The sequence below is a fragment of the Narcine bancroftii genome, chromosome 12, assembly GCF_036971445.1.
Source record: "Narcine bancroftii isolate sNarBan1 chromosome 12, sNarBan1.hap1, whole genome shotgun sequence".
Lineage (NCBI taxonomy): Eukaryota > Metazoa > Chordata > Chondrichthyes > Torpediniformes > Narcinidae > Narcine > Narcine bancroftii.
In genome coordinates this window covers 16,996,811-17,015,300 of record NC_091480.1, presented here as the reverse complement: position 1 = coordinate 17,015,300, position 18,490 = coordinate 16,996,811, and the positions used below count along the sequence as shown (strand labels likewise).

Below are 18,490 nucleotides of genomic sequence, written 5' to 3'. Positions count from 1 at the left end.
GGTTTCAAACACAAGATCAGACAATGCTAATGTTGCATCAAATGATAAAACTTTGTTCAGAATTGTAAAATTACCACAAAAGGAATAATGATTGCCACATACAAATAGAAATTTCACTGACTTTTTTCATTTTGAGTCCAGGGGTCTGAAAATATGAAAAAATGGTCAGCTTTTATTGAGACAAGAGCAGTTTTAAATCTTTTTTTGATGTAAAGTTGTCATCAGTTATGAGTTCCGGTTGGAAGATACCCAATGTAGGAGATTATGCTATCCTTTTGAGTTTAGCTTGTTTGAATAAAGGTAGACCCTATCTTCTTCAGTCTAGTCCTGAATAAAATTAACATTCTAACCTCTTCCCAATTATACATGACCCAATCTTCCATTCAAAGGTTTTCACTGCATCAAATTAATAATGTTTCATGTACTTCTCAAAAATTAATGGGTACTTTAGTATTTAACACAAAATGTGATATGTATACTATTGCCAGTATTTGCTTCCCCCATCTTAAAGTATTAACAAAACAATTGAAAAGTAATTAAATGGGTTTGTTTTTTAATCCTGTGTTAATTGATCAGTAATTAAAATTCTGAACTGATATGATGTGGTCTAGAATGTCATTTATTTACAGAGCTATCTGTGTATGAGAAGATCAATTTGAGCCAGTGGTCGGTTTTGTGTGTTTAATCTCTTGAAATACTTCTAAATAAGTATTTTTAATGTGTACATTATATGAATTAATGAGCAGTGCTCATCTTTCTAGAAATGGAAATGTGGAACAGGTAAATAAATGGTCTTGAGAATTTGAAATATTCTTGAGCTTCCATTTTAGCTTCATAACAATGTGCCCATGAATAGTAAAGGGATCCAACCAAGGTGGGATTCCAGTGAATCAAGTGATTTAGCGTTGGCTTGACAATGGTCATCTGGGATGAACTGAATTTGGGGTGCTAATCTATTAATATACCAGAGCTGTGGATTTGTAATGTGAAGATGCAATTTAAAATGGACGTTTCTCAGAGCCATAGAAAGTAATCTCCATAGCAGCCAGCCAGAAAATTAATTGCTATATTGCAAGAAAGTTATTACTTAGTTAAGTGGCAATGAGAGAGAAATTATTTGCTCTTACTATTGTATTTCATGTTTTTACTTCAGACCAATGGATTTGTCTACAATAAAGAAAAATATAGAGACTGGTTTAATTCGCACAACAGCAGAGTTTCAGCGGGATATAATGTTGATGTTCCAAAATGCAGTGATGTATAATAGCTCTGATCATGACGTATATCACATGGCATTGGAAATGCAGCGAGATGTCCTCGAACAAATTCAGGTAAAGTGCTTATAGTTTTTAATATTTTGAATAGATGTAAATGATCAAAATATACAAGTTAGTATGGAGCAATTTTTATCTCAAACAATGTGGCCTGAGGAGCATTTTGTTGACCCTGCTTATAATCTGCACGACCGTTGTTGCCCTGTGATCACGCTACGCCAGTTAAGGCTAGCACAATAGCCAATAAGCAGAAGTTGCCAACTGGAAATACAGAATAATTTATAAACAAAAAATGAGTAAGAGATACTAATACAATGGTCAGTTTATGCATGTGCATTTTCATAGTTTATGTATTGATTATATATAGTACTATATAATTTATTTTTTTATATATATAGTTTATTAAGCAAGCTACAAATATATATTTTGATCAACTTGAACATTTTAATTCCTTGATTATTGAATGATTACCTTATAAGTCTAGCAGTTTTTGCTAAAATGAGTGCAGGTCATGGAATCCGTAAAATAGCCACCTTTATACCTTGTAAGTAATTTCTTTGGGAAATACATAGGTATACAAGTCAATGTTGCATTTGCTGCTTTGCTTCAGTGCAGTGAATGTAATGAGTCAGAAGTCACTCCAAGATCCCTTCATTGTCCCTATAACAATTTAGTCTACTTCAATATTTTTCACCTCATAATATTTGACCTTGCTGATTTTACGAAATGTGTTATACATATCTTTCATAACCATCCATCAAAATCCTCTACCACCTTCTCTCAAACAAATAGCCAAGTTTAAAAAAGATTCTTCTCGTAAATAATCTCGTAAATGTTTGTTTTTGAATATAGGAAGAGGGCCGATTCCCTTAATCACATGAAATTTGGGAAAATTGTCTGAAATGACAAGAAACATAATACATATTTTATGTTCTTCTTTTCCAACTTTAATAGCTACAATGATACAGACCCATGCATGAAAGACTCCACAAGGCCAATTCTGGGAATCTTATTCACAAATTTAAGAGAAGGTTGGATGTGGGTTATATGGTTATAAACTGAATAAACCAGGGGTAATATTGTTCTTCTTTAGCTTTAGAACAACTTCATCTTGATCTGATTCTTTTTCTTCAGCAATTCTTAGCCACTCAATTAATAATGCAAACCTCGGAATCTGGAATCAGTGCTAAGAGCCTGCGTGGGCGTGATTCAACACGGAAGCAGGATGCTGCAGAGAAGGTCAGTTAGAAACCTTGATGGAGAGCTTGAACCATCATTACTACTGTTTTTCTTTGTGTTGAACTATGAAGTATGTGCTGTTACTTTTTTTAAACTATTAAATACCAGACATTGCATTCTCAGTCAAATGACATCTTGTAATGACTTGTTCCCATATATTGTGTTTCAGTGGAGCTTAAAAAATATTCTGACACCTTAACAGAGGCCATGAAAGGATGTCTAGAAATATGAAATCATAGAACACTTGAATATTCCACATTCTCAAATCCTGATTTTCAATGCTACTGAACAATAGCAATAAAATGGCTGTGGATCTCTTTTTTACTTTATAATTTTTTATTTAATACTTCACCGTCAACTATGTTAATAATATGTACAAGTATTCAGCATTAAAATATACACAGTGACAATTTCAATTTCCACCCCCCCTCCCCACCCCCTATAACTTAAAGCAAGATCGCTGATATTGGTCATGATGAACAAATTAAATAATTCTTTAAATATTGGGTAATGTGCTAAGCTGTTCAATAAACAGTGGATAAATAGAACAAATATAACTTGTAATTCAGTGTAAGTTTGCATTTTAACCTGAAATTTGGCAACATTAAGAAATCCCTGTCTCCCAAGGTTAATTGTCTTCAGCTCATGAAGTCGAGCACCGTACAAAACTAACATTGCCAATGAAAATTCAATGCTATTAAGAACAGTTTTTTTTAATCCATAATGATGTTTTGCTAAGTTAAATATTTAAAATAACTTTGACGGGTTTTAATTTTGTTTGCCCTCTTGTAACTTTTCCTCCTATTTTTCATTTTTGCTCCTTTTTCACTTGTTTCTATCTTGCATTTTATTTACTTTACCCTGAAGATGTGGTTTTAAAAATGCTAACTCTTCTTTGGGAACAAATGCATTTGGTTTTTAATCAGCTGGCTTTTGAGTTTTTAATTGTTTAAGAGTAATTTCAGAAATTGAATTTGCCAAAATATTAAATTGACCTCACACTTCTGAGGTAAATTTTGGGAGTATTTTCAGGAATTATAATCAAGGTGACAAGTATTGCAGGAGTGTATTTGGTGACAATTCAATAATGATCAGCAGTCTTCAAATGAATAATTCTAATTCTATCTGGTACCACTTGAAGTATTCATATCGGTTTTTATTAGGCAGTGTAAGGTAAAACATCATGAGATGGGAATGTGTAAGGAGTTACCCTGTACAGGGCTGTAACAAGAAGGGGAGGTGTCCTTGTACTCCTGTTAGGTAAAACATCATGAGATGGGAATGTGTAAGGAGTTACCCTGTACAGGGCTGTAACAAGATGTGAATGCATCCTTGTACTTACAAGATAAGAAAGACATTGATGGATTGAGAGGCAGGAAGCTAGCAGGGAAAGGATAGCAACAGTTTTAGTCATTGGACAAGTAATGATATGATGATGTTCTAAGCATGTATCCAAGGGTATAAAAAATCACCATTTTGCTGATAACGGCAGAATGCATTCTCCGACTAACATGTTTAGTTGCAAGTGTTACAATCCGGTAATAAAGAACAAAGAACCCTGATTTCGACTCAGTCTGGTGTTTGTCTCACTCATTCATGAACAAAGCAGACCTAACAGCGGTGAGATGACTCCCAGAGCAATTGATATCAATGATGCTCTAAACATTTTGTCAAGATTGCATGTGCTGTTCATAACATTCTAATATGATTGTAAATTACTTAAAAATAACAATTTTATTTAATATGTATAAAATAACATTACAATCAAAATTAATGTTTACATTATACTATCTACTTCCACGTTAATTGTAGTGAAAGCCAAACATACTTGAGGGCTGCTGTGGAAGTACTAGAGGAATTATATTTCTAATTTTTATTTTCCATTTGTATGAGGAACTATCTTGTATTTTCAGTTTATAACATACCTTAGTCCTAAACCATTCATAATATGAACACAAGCCACAGGTATAAACAGACAAAATATTGTTTATGGTTATGCATGAAATTAGCAGATTAGCTCCCACGAGACAATTTATAGAGGCCCAGAATGCCCTATTCCTTTTGTAATATTGGCCAAAATTTTTCAATTCATGCTCTAAGCTAGTGATAAACCATTCAAATAAATGGGAAACTGACCATTAAAATCGTATTGAATAGAAATTCGGATTGATGGCACCAAAAGGTCTGCTTTTGCATTTACTCATCTTGAATCTGATTTATTTTCTTGTTTGTCCTTTAACAGGACAGTGTCCCAATGGGCTCTCCTGCCTTCCTTCTCTCTCTCTTTGTAAGTATTCAATGCAGCGTACAGTTAACTCATTTTTAGGAAGTGTCAGAATCTGAGAGTGAATGCTTTGTCCAATGTATTAATAAGACCAGTTAGCGTTAAATATAGCTGGTTTAAGTCTCGACTGTTTTTTCTGTGACAGTTTGTTTTGATGAAATTGTTCCAATTTATTTTATTAGGTTCAATAATATTTGATACTTCATCACTATCCATAGCTCCATTGACTGCTGTGAAGTCAGTACCATTTCATAGCTGGTTGGACCAATGAGCTGATGATCAGTTAGGTGTTGCTTAGAGGAAGTCTTTCCAAATTAAACGTGGAAACAAACCACAAAGAGAAATTTCATCAATTCAACTTTTTTTTAATGTACAGAAAAATTGGGGAATAGGTGCTTGTAATCCTGTTTGCCAGAATTGCCAAGAAGCCAAAGGCATGGAAGCCAAATGGAAAAAAAACTTTCTAGATCTCATAAAGGAAGGTTTGGGGCATTGCATTTTTTTATTGCGAGAATTGCCCTTCATCTCAATGCCTAATGATCCAATGGTTAGGAGCAGTTGTATGCAGTCTGCTTCCACTGTAATAGGGTCTACACCAAGACAGGTAAGTGATGCTTCATGATTGTAGAATACTGTTAGGTTAATTTTCAACAGGCTTCCTCCAGATACCAATTTCCAAATGAGTGAGCTGACAACACATGATTAACTCCTGTCAGTGTTTTACCCCACAACCTGCTGTGTTACCCCACAACCTACAGCATGCTCAATCAAATATTTGTGGAGGGTTATGGATGGAATATCACTCCAGCACCTTTCCTTTTGTATCATGTTTCAGAGAGTGTCATATTTAAAAATATAACTCTTTTGGAAAGTTGTCTCAAATGTTATAATCTTGCACAGAATTTCCAACAAATGAGGCAGCATTTTATTGAACAGATCCTGGTTTTTATGATTATTGTACCTTTCTATCTTTCTCAAAAAAAAACATACTAGCTGATAAGTTCATGAAAATAGATTTTAATGAATAAGAGATAACTAAATATGTTACTGAAGGGACATGGTCATCACTGGAGTTTACAAATATTTAGAGACTAATACTCTGCCAGTCAAAATGAAAATGCATTTTAATTTATTATTTTTAAATTTAGGGATATAAAACATTAACAGGCCTGTCCATCCCATGCGCCCAAATACACCTCTGTGATTAATTAACCCACTTACCTTGTATGGATTTGGAATGTAAGAGGAAACCAGAGGCCTCGGAAGAAACCAACATGGTCACAGGGTGAATGTACAAACTCTTACAGCAGTAGCAGGTTCAAACCTAGGTTGTTGGCACTGTAATTGCGTTTTACTAATCACTACATCCCTCTTATTCCTTCTCATCTTGCTTTCTGCCATTAGTTAAAAGCTTTGATTGTTATATGGCTGAAATCTGAACCAGCAAAAAAAAACAGTCATAATTTCCGACTGTGTCTCTGTTCCTCCATGTCTTTAATAATATGTTACTGGGACAAGGTCTCTCCATTTTCCTCCACAGATCTCCCTGATCTACTGAACTATTCCAGCAATTCATTTTTTTTTTACTTTGAAGCTTATTTTAATTCTTATAATCTGGTAGTTTGAAAATAACCTTCATTAAGTTTTCAGAAGGGCTCTATCTAGGTTGTAAGGATGCACCATCCATGTATATTCAGTTTTTCCCAGTGAGAAAAAAAGGCAATCGAAGCATTCACTACTCTGCATTTAATCATTTTGTTCAGGGGCAGCCAGAATCCAGAAATAATTAGCATCAATGCCTTTGGTTAGGATTGGGGTTATGAGTGCAAGAAACCTGAATTGAAATAGGGCATGTGATCCTTTCAGCCTGTATCAGAACATCACTAAAATCATGTTTTCCCTGATCTGGGCCTCAGCTCCACTTTCTTGCTTGTTCCCATTACCCCTGACTTCCTTATGAACCAAAAGTGCCACCAAAGATTCACAATTTGAAATTAAGGAAAATCTTCTCAACTCTTAAATTGGTGACCATTGGTCCAGAAAAGATCATTGCTACTTGTACATGAATAAGATTCTTTGAGGAGATACCAGAAAGCATTTATTTTCATCTAGAGTTAATATTGTAGAAATGGATTTTTGGAGGTTGTTAAACAATGGGAAACCTGTATTTAGAGATGTGGGAGACAAAACTAATTAAAGTGAATCAATATTCTTTAGTAAGAATGTGGTCCTTAAAGTTTGCCCCATTCCATTCTTAGTTAGGGAGCCATGTAAAAAGGTTAGGTCACGCTGGAGATTTGTTGATATTGTGAATGTTTGCATGAAGTTTAAATATTATTTTGAGGGGTATGCTTTCAAGTTACTTTCTACATTACAACATGAGGATTTAAATCAAACCTATTGTGTGACCATGTATGTTGTGATGTTAAAATGAAATAAAGTCTTACTATCACTTGAAAATTATTTTAAAATTTGTGAATTGAGCTCCCAAGAATCCATGGGAATAAATTAATATGTTGGTGAATATGTTCCAAAGCTGCAATTTAATTTTATTGCCACACTTCTAAGGAGCTCACAATTTTCATTGTAATATCTTTAAATTATTTTCCATGTGATGAGCTAAATGAAGACATTTGATTCACAAACATGGGTCACTGATTCAACATACAAATTCGTCACTCCTTTCTCTATTAGGCTCCAGCTATCATAAAATCCAAGTATGAATTCGCTTGTCCTTTATTCTTATATTTGAAGAAGCCATGAACTGGCTTCAACAGTGAATTGTATTCCTGGTCATTCTCCATAATTATCTGCATTTTCCAAATGTATTTGTAACTTGTTTTACAATTCCATGCCTTCAACCCATCTTTGGAGATGTACACAAAAATATTTTGTTATAGTGTAATGGGTTACCTAATTAATCACTAACATTAAGATAATTTCTGATTTAAGCAATAGGTATAACCACATACTTCCACTTTCAAAATGTTAACTATCATATATTAAGTGTTTTTATATAAAAATTGCCTTTCAACTTATTTTGTATTAAATGGACAGACATTCCTCCAGCATTTATTTACAAGCTCTAATTTTTTTTAAAATCATTTCATCTATGCAGAACATTCAAAGTGGGTGTTGCAGCATTTAAGAACTTTGGAGCAGGTTTTTCTCATCAGATGATTGCACGATACTGGCTGAAATACATGGAAATCTGAGAGTTTCTTTTCTTCTGAATTTTTATTTCAGCAACTGCATGTCAAGTTAAAACATACAAACTTCATTGGTTTAAACTGTTCTTTTTTTATTTAACAAACTAATTTTTAAAAGCTGTCCTATGTTGACATTTCTAGTCTCCCCATGTATTTCAGCCAAGCAACAGCAAGCGCTGTGGCGTCATCTGACGACAAAATACTGTTCACGATCTCCGCAAAGCAGTTAATAGCTGCTACCGGGTGAGTTGAACTCGTTGTTTGACATTTTTTGTTCAAATGAAGGAAGCGCTGGCCCTGAGAAATAGCAGAAGTATTTTGTACATTAAAAAATGTATTCTTTTGCATGATACCAAATTTTCAAGCAGTTATTTGATTAATTTTTCCTTTGAAGCTGTTAAGGCATCTGTCTGGATTCTCAGATTTTTTTTTTTACATGTATTTATATAATATCTCAAGTCCTTGCCCTTGTATTATGGATGAAGTTTTCAGCTGTTTGTATTTTTCGTTTAATTTATGAATAAAGCTTTCCTTTTTTAATTTTCTACTGCTTAGGATTCCAAAAGAAAATAATACAAGGCATTTGTTGCCAACTAGTTTGTGCTTTTCTTTTTTTCCCCCTCTAGCGCATGTGTAATCTCCATCATAAAATGAGATATTCTGAAATTTAGCAAAGAAAACACCTATATCTGTAAATATTGAATTACTCTCCAATAGGCAGTGAAAAAGAGTAATTGTTTTTTCCATTAGGATGGTGGTACAAGAGGACGTCGCTGTGCGATTGAAGCAGATATGAAAATGAAGAAGTGACTATCTCCAATAGGACCTATTGAAATGATATGAAATGTGCAGCACTGTATATAAAGATCATTGAAGCTTCCTATCTTCATCTGTGTTAATGGAATGGATTGTATTGTACAGCTTTGTTTCTAATGTACAGCTTTTGTCCGAGAACAATATATGTGCTGAATAAAATTATTAAAACAACTGAAAGACTTCATGGCTTAAGAAAACATGTAAACAGATGTGAATAACTGCAGACATTAGGACAACTCTTAATGGTTAATTTAGCTTTAGTAGATATACAGGTATTTCTTTTCACGGAGAAAGTGGGGTGTTTTCTAGTACTGTATATCCATCGTTGCTTTTGAAATAAAAGTTTTGTTTACCAAATTACCTTTGATCGTCTTTTTTGGGTAAGTACTTTCTATTATATGTGAGTAAAAATGAGAGGTAATGTTTCTATCAAGTTGCAGATTTCTCGTGAGGGTTTTCCAAGAGGAACAAATACAGGATTAGTAATAATTTAATTGTGTGCATACCAGACTTTCATTGCAGCTAGAAATTTAATTTGCATATTATCTGAATTATACAGTGTGTTTAGGATTATGTCAGATTAAACTTTGTATCTCATAATTTTAATGATTCATCTTAAACTTGAGGTGAAAGTACAGAGTTATTACATTTCATTTAATATTGTTAATGTCAGAAGCCTTGGTTGCTGTATCAAATTGTGCAGCAATATGCATTTCTGAAATTGGGTTCAAACATATTGTTGGAGATAGTTTTAAGGAAGCTATGTTCCACTTTTGTCTTATTTCATGCTGGGTTAAAGGTTTTCATGCTTGTACTGTATGCCAAAACTGGGTAAATGTCTCATTATTTAGTTTATGCACTGATCTCAAAGTAAGAAAAAAAACTCCAACATAACTAGAGTTCTCTCTCCTAAATGCGTATGTATAAAATATACTTGATACTTCAGATTCTTTTTAAATTATCTATATTTCATGACCAGTTTCCTTTAATTTGCACAAATAAAGGACATTTTGAACTGCTCTGAATATTCTTCCCCATAATTCTCAGATGGTTATGAAGTAAATAATTGATTAGGTAAATAATTAATATGGAATCTATAGACTGTATAAAACTCTCTATAATTTTCGAATGTTGATTTGCAATATCCTACCCAAAGAAATCCAAATGAGGTGAAAGAAGGAAATACTGTGCAATTATAAAATAAGTTAATTTGTCGTATTTTACAACATATAGGCTGTGAAGAGGGCATTGGACATGATCAGAGAGGAGAGGGTGTTCACAACCAAAAGTGATGACCAGGACCTCTTTTGAGATAGGAAGGCTGAGGGGTTTTATTCAGAGGTCTTTTAAAGTTGCACAAGTTTGAGAGACCACTTCCACTTGTGGAAATAATGCAATGTATCAACCTGTGTCTCCCTTTTTTTAAAAAAAAATCCTCTGTTCTTGAATGTCTAGGAGGCTTTTTCACTATTTTTCAGTATATGGAAAAAATTGATTTTTTTTGGAGAACATGTTCTTTCTGCTGATTGATCTGGTTTGTGTACCCTCTTCAGGTCTTGAGAAATTGTATACTTTGGGTCCTTCATTATTAAAACAGGACCTCATTTTAGTTACTTGAGTCCTACATTGTTGGATCACACTCATTCCATGAAGGAATGTATTCACTGTAATGTTAAAAGCAAAATTATTTGAAATAATTAATCTCATTTTAAATGCAAAAGAATTATTAAGTGGGATATTGAAATAATATCAATGATGAAAAATAGAATAGCAATAAATTTTCCCAGAATGTTGTCTGGATTGGACATTGGCTTGATCTTGGTTTTTGAGTAAGTTGCTTCACAACTTGGCTGCCAAAAAAAACCCTTGGTCACAAAGCCTTGTCCTAACCAAATAGATCTATAAAACTTGCTTCAGTTATCATAATGAGATAATATGGTTTATCTGCAGAAAATAATTTGATTTTTTTTGTTTTATAATCAGTTATAATTTGCTTCTGAAGAATTCAAGAAAATAATTAGTGGAGCTCAGAAGTTTATTTAGAACATACTTTTTTTCATAGGCTGTGGAGGTGGAGGCTGATATTGTTAAAGAGGAACAAGAAATTGAAATGCAGAAAGGAATTTACAATCAGATCCTGGGAGTAAAGTCTGAAAATAAAATGGAAAAGCAAGAAATGGATGGATCAATAGGCAAGGACCAAGGGAATAATGACCTGTCAGAACAAAGTGAGAAAATGGAAGTGTGCCAGGAACTTCTAGGTAAACAGGAGTCAGAACGTTTCAAGAAGACGGAGCATTCCCAAGAACAAGTCGATAGAAGAAAAATTGATTCAGATCAATTTTATTTAAATCTGGCAAAGGTAAGATATTAATACTCCAGATATAAAAAGCACCCAACATAATATTGAAAGGGAATTGGTCTGAAACATTAACTGTACTTGTCTCCACAGATGCTGAGGACTGAATTTTAGGTCATTTGATGTATCACTTTTCTCCAGCGCCTTCTGTTGTGCTTACTTCCAGTTCATCTTTTCAAATAGTGATGGTCTTGCAGAGGACCACAGATCTTTTATATAAACTAGATCTATATTCTCAGTGTCATTTTCTGTACTAAGTCCACATCCCATATTTAAAAATCTTAGTATATTCAGTCACTGAGCCTTCATATCCCTCTTGGGTAGAGAATTCCAAACTCTATTTGTACAAGAACAATCTTATTCATAAAACCCACCCGACCAGGAATCAGTTTGGTGAACCTTCACTGTAATCTCTATCACAAATAAATTCTTCCTCGATTATAGAGACTTTCCTTCCTAATTAATATTTTTGTATACCTTAAAAATCATTCAACCTTTTTACATTAAAAAAATACAATTTTTCATATCAGAATATTTGACATGCTTTCCACATTATATACCATCTTCCATGACCTCACCCATTCACTTAACCTATCTATCTTCATGAAATCTCTTGTTACACACATTTGCATGCAGCTATGTATCTTGATTATATTACATTTGATCCCCACACCCATGGGGATCGCTGGGGCTGCAATACTGATCCTCAGAGCCACCAAAAATGACCCATTCTTAATCTCTGTTTTCTGTTTACCAATACTCCACCCGTTGCCAGGCATGTTACCACTATTGATATTGTGCAGTCTAGATTTATTTAATAATCTCGTATGTGACCCCATATCAGAAAGTCCAAATACAGGACAGATCCAGATCTTGTGTCCTGTCTGTGTGGAGTTTCCACATTCTCTCCATGATTACGAAGGTTTCCACTGGGTGCTCTATTTCCCCTCTCTTCCTAAAGATACAGGTGAGTAGGTAGGTTACTTGGTGACTAAAATACTGTTTAGTGCAGACAAGCAGCAATAAGGCAAAGATAAACATGGAGGAGAACAAATGGTAGGGATTTTGGGAAACCCTGGGAAGGGATGATGAGGTTGGTCTTTTGGGAGGTGGGCCTCAATGTCATTAATAAGTTCAGCTCTCTCCTACTGGTTACAATCTCAAAGCAACTCAAAGGATTTTTTTTCAATTAAGATTTCCATTTTGTAAAATTATGTTGCATTTGCAACCCCATTTTCAGGCAGATGTGCCTGTGACGTGTCTCGTCACAGAAGCCAGTTTGCAGCAGATTCAGTTCACATCACATAATATCAAGAAATAGCAAGATACAGCAAAGATTATTTTACTAAATGCTTCAGTACTGAAGGTTTCCACCATGGAACCAATCACTTCAGCACAGTTGCAGCTCAGATCTCCACTCATCATTGTGAAAGGTGAAAAGATGTGCCTTTCCATATATCCAGTATGGCTACTTGATCAGTTTACATCTGCAAAATGCTGCAAGGTATTAGATTCACTGCTATTAAGTCATCAGTTATATGCTCACCAATGCTTAGTTTGTGTTTCACCAGGGCTGGGGGCTCAAGACCTCATTGTAATATTAGTCTCAATATGGACAAAAGAATTGAATTCCAGAAGTGAAAGAATAATTGCCCTTGACATCAACGCAGAAAGAATCAAAGAAGAATTGATGGAGTTGAAAGAAATAATACATTGCAGGGTTAAAGCAAGATAAGGAGAGTGAATTTAATTGGATTGCTCCCTTGAGAGGCAGCATGGACCAGAAGGGTCAGAATCGTTTTATGTCAAGCAGCACACATGAAAAGGATGAAATGAATTCAATTTGGGATCTGAATCGTGAAGACTGATATTTTTAGTAAGAAGATGGGATGTTATTCTTTGAGCCAATTAAAGGCTTCCTTGGGGTGAAGATTAAAAATTAAGTACACACAACTAGAAGGTTTGAATAGAGAATATAAAACAATTGCTCAATCTTCAGTTTCTTTGCTATATGCTGGATAGGAAGAAAAACAAAATAATGTAGTTCCCTCATGTTGTGTTTGATGAAAGGATGGGTGATGATTCTCCATGTGTTGTATGGGAAGATATCATGAGAAGGAGAATGGGTATAGGTTGAAATGGAAGTGTGAACTAGGGAGTTCAAACAATGAAGAGGAGAAGCTCTCTCTGCTGGTGGCATCACATTGAAGGTGACATAGGTTACTGAAAATAGTCCTTTAAATACAGAGGCTTGTGGATCAAAATGTGAGAAGAAGGGGATGTGAGGAGAGAATAAGTGGAGTGGATATGACAACTGAGATGCAGTACACTCAGGTCCATTACCTGTGGATGGAAAATCACTGTTTAAGAAAAATAAAACAGTAGATGTACCAATGCATAATTGGAATAGATAAGACAGAACTGGAGAAACTCAGATGGAAGAGTGAAAGGTGCTATTAAGATAGTTGATGGAGTCCATGGGTTTTTGGATTTAGATGACTAACTCACCTTTAAAGCTGAGATGGAATTTATTTAAAAAGGAAGAAATGGGCTCTGTGAAAGAGAGTAGGGTGAAAATTGGCATGCTTCTTCTTTACTTCAAATTTCTAGCATCTACAGTTTTTGATGCTTTTCAAGAAAAGTTTGTCCCTCAAAACTCTTTATCAGGCAAACAAAAATTCTGTCGGTGAGGATTTTTCAGTATATTAGTTTTGAATCTTAATTGAGATGTTTCTGCATGCATAAAATGTCTGACCAAAAGTGAACAGTTAATATTTATTTTGAAGTAATATTTCACTTTCATTTAATTAAAATAATTTCTAAATTGCAAATATTTTTCTATTGTTAATCCCATGACTTTCTATTTGTCTAGTGCTTGGCTGGCAATGCATTTTATACAAAGACCAATCCACTTCAAGAAGTACAGCACAACATGACAGGGAATGAACAAATAGGTGAGTGCCCACTAGAAGTTTCCAAAAAAATCTTTCAATTGTCACATTTATATCAGTTATATCCTGTTCTATTTCTTCTTCTTTATCTAACTTTCATAACCTATTCTGTTCTTGAATTTTACAAAGCTGTATAGTATTGGTTCTCCTTCACCTCCTATTTGGAGTGGCACTGACAACCAAACATTTCTTTTATTCTGTTACAAGCCCAAAGGTCAAAATCCAGCAGCAACAGAAATGCACCAAGACAATGGCTCCTTAAACAAAATAAGTTTTATTTTCTTAACATAGAATAGTAAACTCAATTTTTAACTTATTATTTAAGGTATTTAACTTAACCCCCTCCTAATTCTAAGTGTGTGTGTGTGTGTGTGTGTGTGTGTGTGTGTGTGTGTGTGTGCACGCACGCGTGCTCCACTTATCTTTTCTGACCATCTTGCAGTAGCTTGATTTAAAACAAAATATGTTGTTTTACATGAGATGCTTAATTCTAAAGTAGAAATTTACAATAGTGTACATATTATGTAATTGCTGTATTTATTGAAAATTGAATTTTCTCAATGTATCATTCTATCCAAGAAAGGAGGTAGCAAGTATTGGCACCATTATAAATACTGTAATATATATTGATCTTTTTAGTTAAGAATGTGATAAAAGATTGGAGCGATAACTCAATGGTAGAATTGTAAAATACTCTTACACATTCTTTAGCATCTTTCATTTCCTTTACTGCCTCAGATAGCAAGATTGAATGTACAAATGGTCATAAATTGTATATAATCTGTGAGGAGAGACTTTGAATGGCAGTTGATTCACTTTGTGCTTCCTTGAATTAATTTCATCAATCAATTTAAGAGAAGCATTGGATGGGTTCTCTTCTTGTCCTTGATAACTTTAGATAGTGGAGCAAACTTCATAACTCTGAGCTAACATCTAAGACATTTCTGAAATATAGTTAAGAAATTTCAATCCAGCATCTACTTTGTGGTTAACATCAAAAATTGACAAGAATTTGACCCCACAAAGAACCTGCAAACACAGATAGTAAGATAAATAATAGTGCTTGACCGTGAAATGCACAATTGTAATGTAGGAGTACTTCTCTTACCTTGGAGGGAAGGGATGGGTTGTCACATTTGGAACGAAGTTCAGCATCAAAATGTTAGATGTAACATTTGAATGGTTGATAAGATGGTGGCTCAAAATAGATAATTACTATTTATTGTGCCTGTATCCTCCAGAAAGAAAAGTATCCAAGATCATTTTTTTGTGGATGTTTATTGGATTTTAAAATGATTAAATTTTAAAATCATTGTGTACAAATAAAGTAGGGCTGAATGCAGGGGCAAAGCAGAGGGGGGTGGTGGCAGTGTTGTACTGGCGGGGGGGAGGTGGGGTAGAAGGCGCCATTTTTGAAAAATGTGCTCGTGATAGCAATGGCTCCCCCTGCACTCCTGCCCCCCCTCCCCTAGCTCCTTTGTGTGGAAGGCTTGTTTCTCTCCCATCCACCATATTGGAATAGTCCTCAGCAGAGACGGGACCTTTTGAACTGAGGAGGACTTGAACTTGCTGGATGTAAAATTTGACATTGATTTTAATAGTCATTACGTTAGATATATAAATACAAAAAACACAAACTACTTATTTTATTATTTGATAAGAAAATATAATTTTATTTCTCTTCTCCTCTACATTTGCACCTTATAATCCTCATTGAAATTCATAGCGTCTCATTCTCAATAGGATTTGAGAATCCCAGCAAGACTGAATCATACCACTAGATTCTACATAAACTCCAGTGGCAGAACAAACTGACAATCTGTCAGTAAGTCCTGGACTCAGCACTTAACAGCATGCGTATGACAGACCAGGACTTTGGTTGCTCACCTATCCACTTCCTGAATATCATCAGGAGCCCAGGTTCAACCACTCATTCAGGCAGTGCATTCCTTTTCATGAAGAAGGTTCCCCTCATTGCCTCTCTGAATATCAGGAAGAACAGGCCCAGATTTAGTGAATCTCTAGTACTATCACATCCTTTTTTTGTAGTTTTTTATTTATCGCATATTTTGTCACTGACAAAAGACAAAGGAGGAAAAACCCAACATCCAACCCCAACCAACCAATTTTCCCTTGAAACTGCTGCAACCGTGTCTGCCTGTCCCGCATCAGACTTGTCAGCCACAAATGAGCCTGCAGTTGACGTGGACATTACCCCTCCATAAATCTTTGTCCGCAAAGCCAAGCCAAAGAAGATGAAGAATGAACCATATCAACCAATATATTTAGAGATGTATCTCTTTAAATATTCACAGTGACATTTTCTCTTTTTTCCTCCCTTCCCCCTTCTCACCCCCCTCCAAAAACAGTAAATATTGAACATATAAAATACAATAAAACAATATCTTTATACAAAAGGAATACAAACAAAAAAGACGTATCATCTACTTATTCACATTAAATCTGATCGTGTTTAACTTCTTATCATTTTAGGTGGTGGTGGTCCAAGGCCTGCTCTTTCTGTTATGTTCCATATATGGTTCCCAGGTTTTTTTAAAACATTGTAACTGTGTCTTTTAAATTATGTGATTTTTTTTTCCCAATGGGATACACTTAAACTTGGTTATATATTCCGTTAATGTTTATAGTCATATCGTCCAACGTGGCCATCTTGTATCTTTATTTTCACTTCTTTTCCGCTTCTTCACCACCTCCATCCCCTTTTTTCAATTACTGTTTTTTAAGTTTTCCTTTTTAATCTCAATATATGACAACGCACTTAAGACATGAAATACCCCAACAATCCCCACAAGCAATAACCCTTTAACCCCAAATGAACCTCTCCTCCTTGGATTGCCCCTTGTCCCTTGACGACAACCACAACTCCCTTTCCATTCGGTTTGCGAACTTACTCGCAAGCGTCAACCGATTTCGCAGTGACCATTATTCTCCCACCCCCAGTCCCCCCAGAGAACACTATTTTCCTATACATATAACAAATCTCTCTCTCTTTCCCCTTCTTCCTCTTTTATATATACATTATCTTTACTTTATATTTTTACATATTTTTGTATATTTTCTTGCCAGTCTTCCTTCTTGTCACTCCTCCTCCTCTCTCCTGTTCTGCAAATGTTCTTAGGCTTTCTTTGGGTCCGAGGGTACTATCACATCCTTGATGACCAGAACTGCACACAGTACTCCAGCTGAGATCTTGTAATGGTTCTATAAAGTTGGAGTATAACCTCCCTATTTCTGTATCCAATTTGAATACTAAAGACCAGTATCCCATATGTCTTTCTAAGTTGTCTACCTGCATGCCACTTTCAAGGGACAATGGACTTGTACTCTGAGCTATGTCTCAAGATCAGGTTTATTGTCATCTTATTGGACAGATACAACCCGCAACAGGATATCTCCAGACTGTGGTGTATGCACAAAACACACAATATGCAACACATAAATAAACAAAATAAATATTTGGAAATATTTTTCACTGCTTCTGGATTCTGTTCATCAGTCTCACAGCCTGTGAGAAGAAGCTGTTCCCCAGCTGGGCAGTCCTGATTTTGATGCTCCTGTACAACCTTGATGGTGATTGGTTGAATACATTGTTTGCTGGATGGGAGTGGCCTTCTAGAGCCCTATTTAGACAACTCTCCCAGTGGGAGTCAATGATAGAAGAAAGGAAAACCAGTGATCTTCTCAGCTGTTTTAATGATCCTTTGTATCGACTTCTACATAGATCCTCTTTGAAGATGCTTTGCAGCTAGCACACCACACAATGAAACCACCAAACAGGACGCTCTCAATGTAAAAAGTTGTCAAGATAGCCTTCACTCCTCATCCTCCTTAGGAAATGTAGGCACTACTGCCCCTTCCTGACTAATGAGCAGTTGTTTTGAGTCCAGGATAGATCATTCCTTACATGTACGCCAAGGAACTTTATGCTCTCCACAATGGAACCATGGATGTGAAATGCAGAATGGTCAACCTTCTTCCTCCTGAAATCCTCAATAATCTCCTTTGTCTTGTCCATGTTTAGACTCAGGTTACTGTTTTCCCCGTACAACCTAAGACCCTACCATTCGTGGTGGGGTATGTTCTAGCTTCAGTCGGACTTGTAAAATGCTTTTCCTCACATTTGTCTGGATTAAGTCCCATCTGCTGTTTTTCAGTCCATTTCATCAAAACATCGATATCTCTGCAGCCTAAGACTACGTTCCATAACATCAACAACTCCACCAATCTGTCATTCACAAGCTTGTCTCCCACATGCAAGTTATTCATTTATATTACTTTGAACTAGGGACTCAACACCAACACCATGAGTCACAGGCATCCAATCTCAAAAATATCCC

At 35.2% G+C, this 18,490-nt stretch overlaps 1 protein-coding gene across 12 annotated transcripts in view; it reads left to right on the top strand.

Annotated features, from left to right (window-relative positions):
* brd8a (bromodomain containing 8a) overlaps window positions 1–18,490 on the top strand; it is a 68,920-nt gene that overhangs the window by 33,090 nt on the left and 17,340 nt on the right. For all 12 annotated transcript variants that reach the window (XR_011347150.1, XM_069905380.1, XM_069905381.1 and 9 more), the window contains 5 exons: window positions 1,154–1,331; window positions 2,409–2,513; window positions 4,756–4,800; window positions 10,885–11,184; window positions 14,054–14,135. Coding sequence is in view for 11 of the 12 variants with exons in the window: in XM_069905380.1 (XP_069761481.1) it covers window positions 1,154–1,331; window positions 2,409–2,513; window positions 4,756–4,800; window positions 10,885–11,184; window positions 14,054–14,135 (710 nt within the window). In the remaining variant the exon portion in view is untranslated. The remainder of the gene's footprint in view (window positions 1–1,153; window positions 1,332–2,408; window positions 2,514–4,755; window positions 4,801–10,884; window positions 11,185–14,053; window positions 14,136–18,490) is intronic.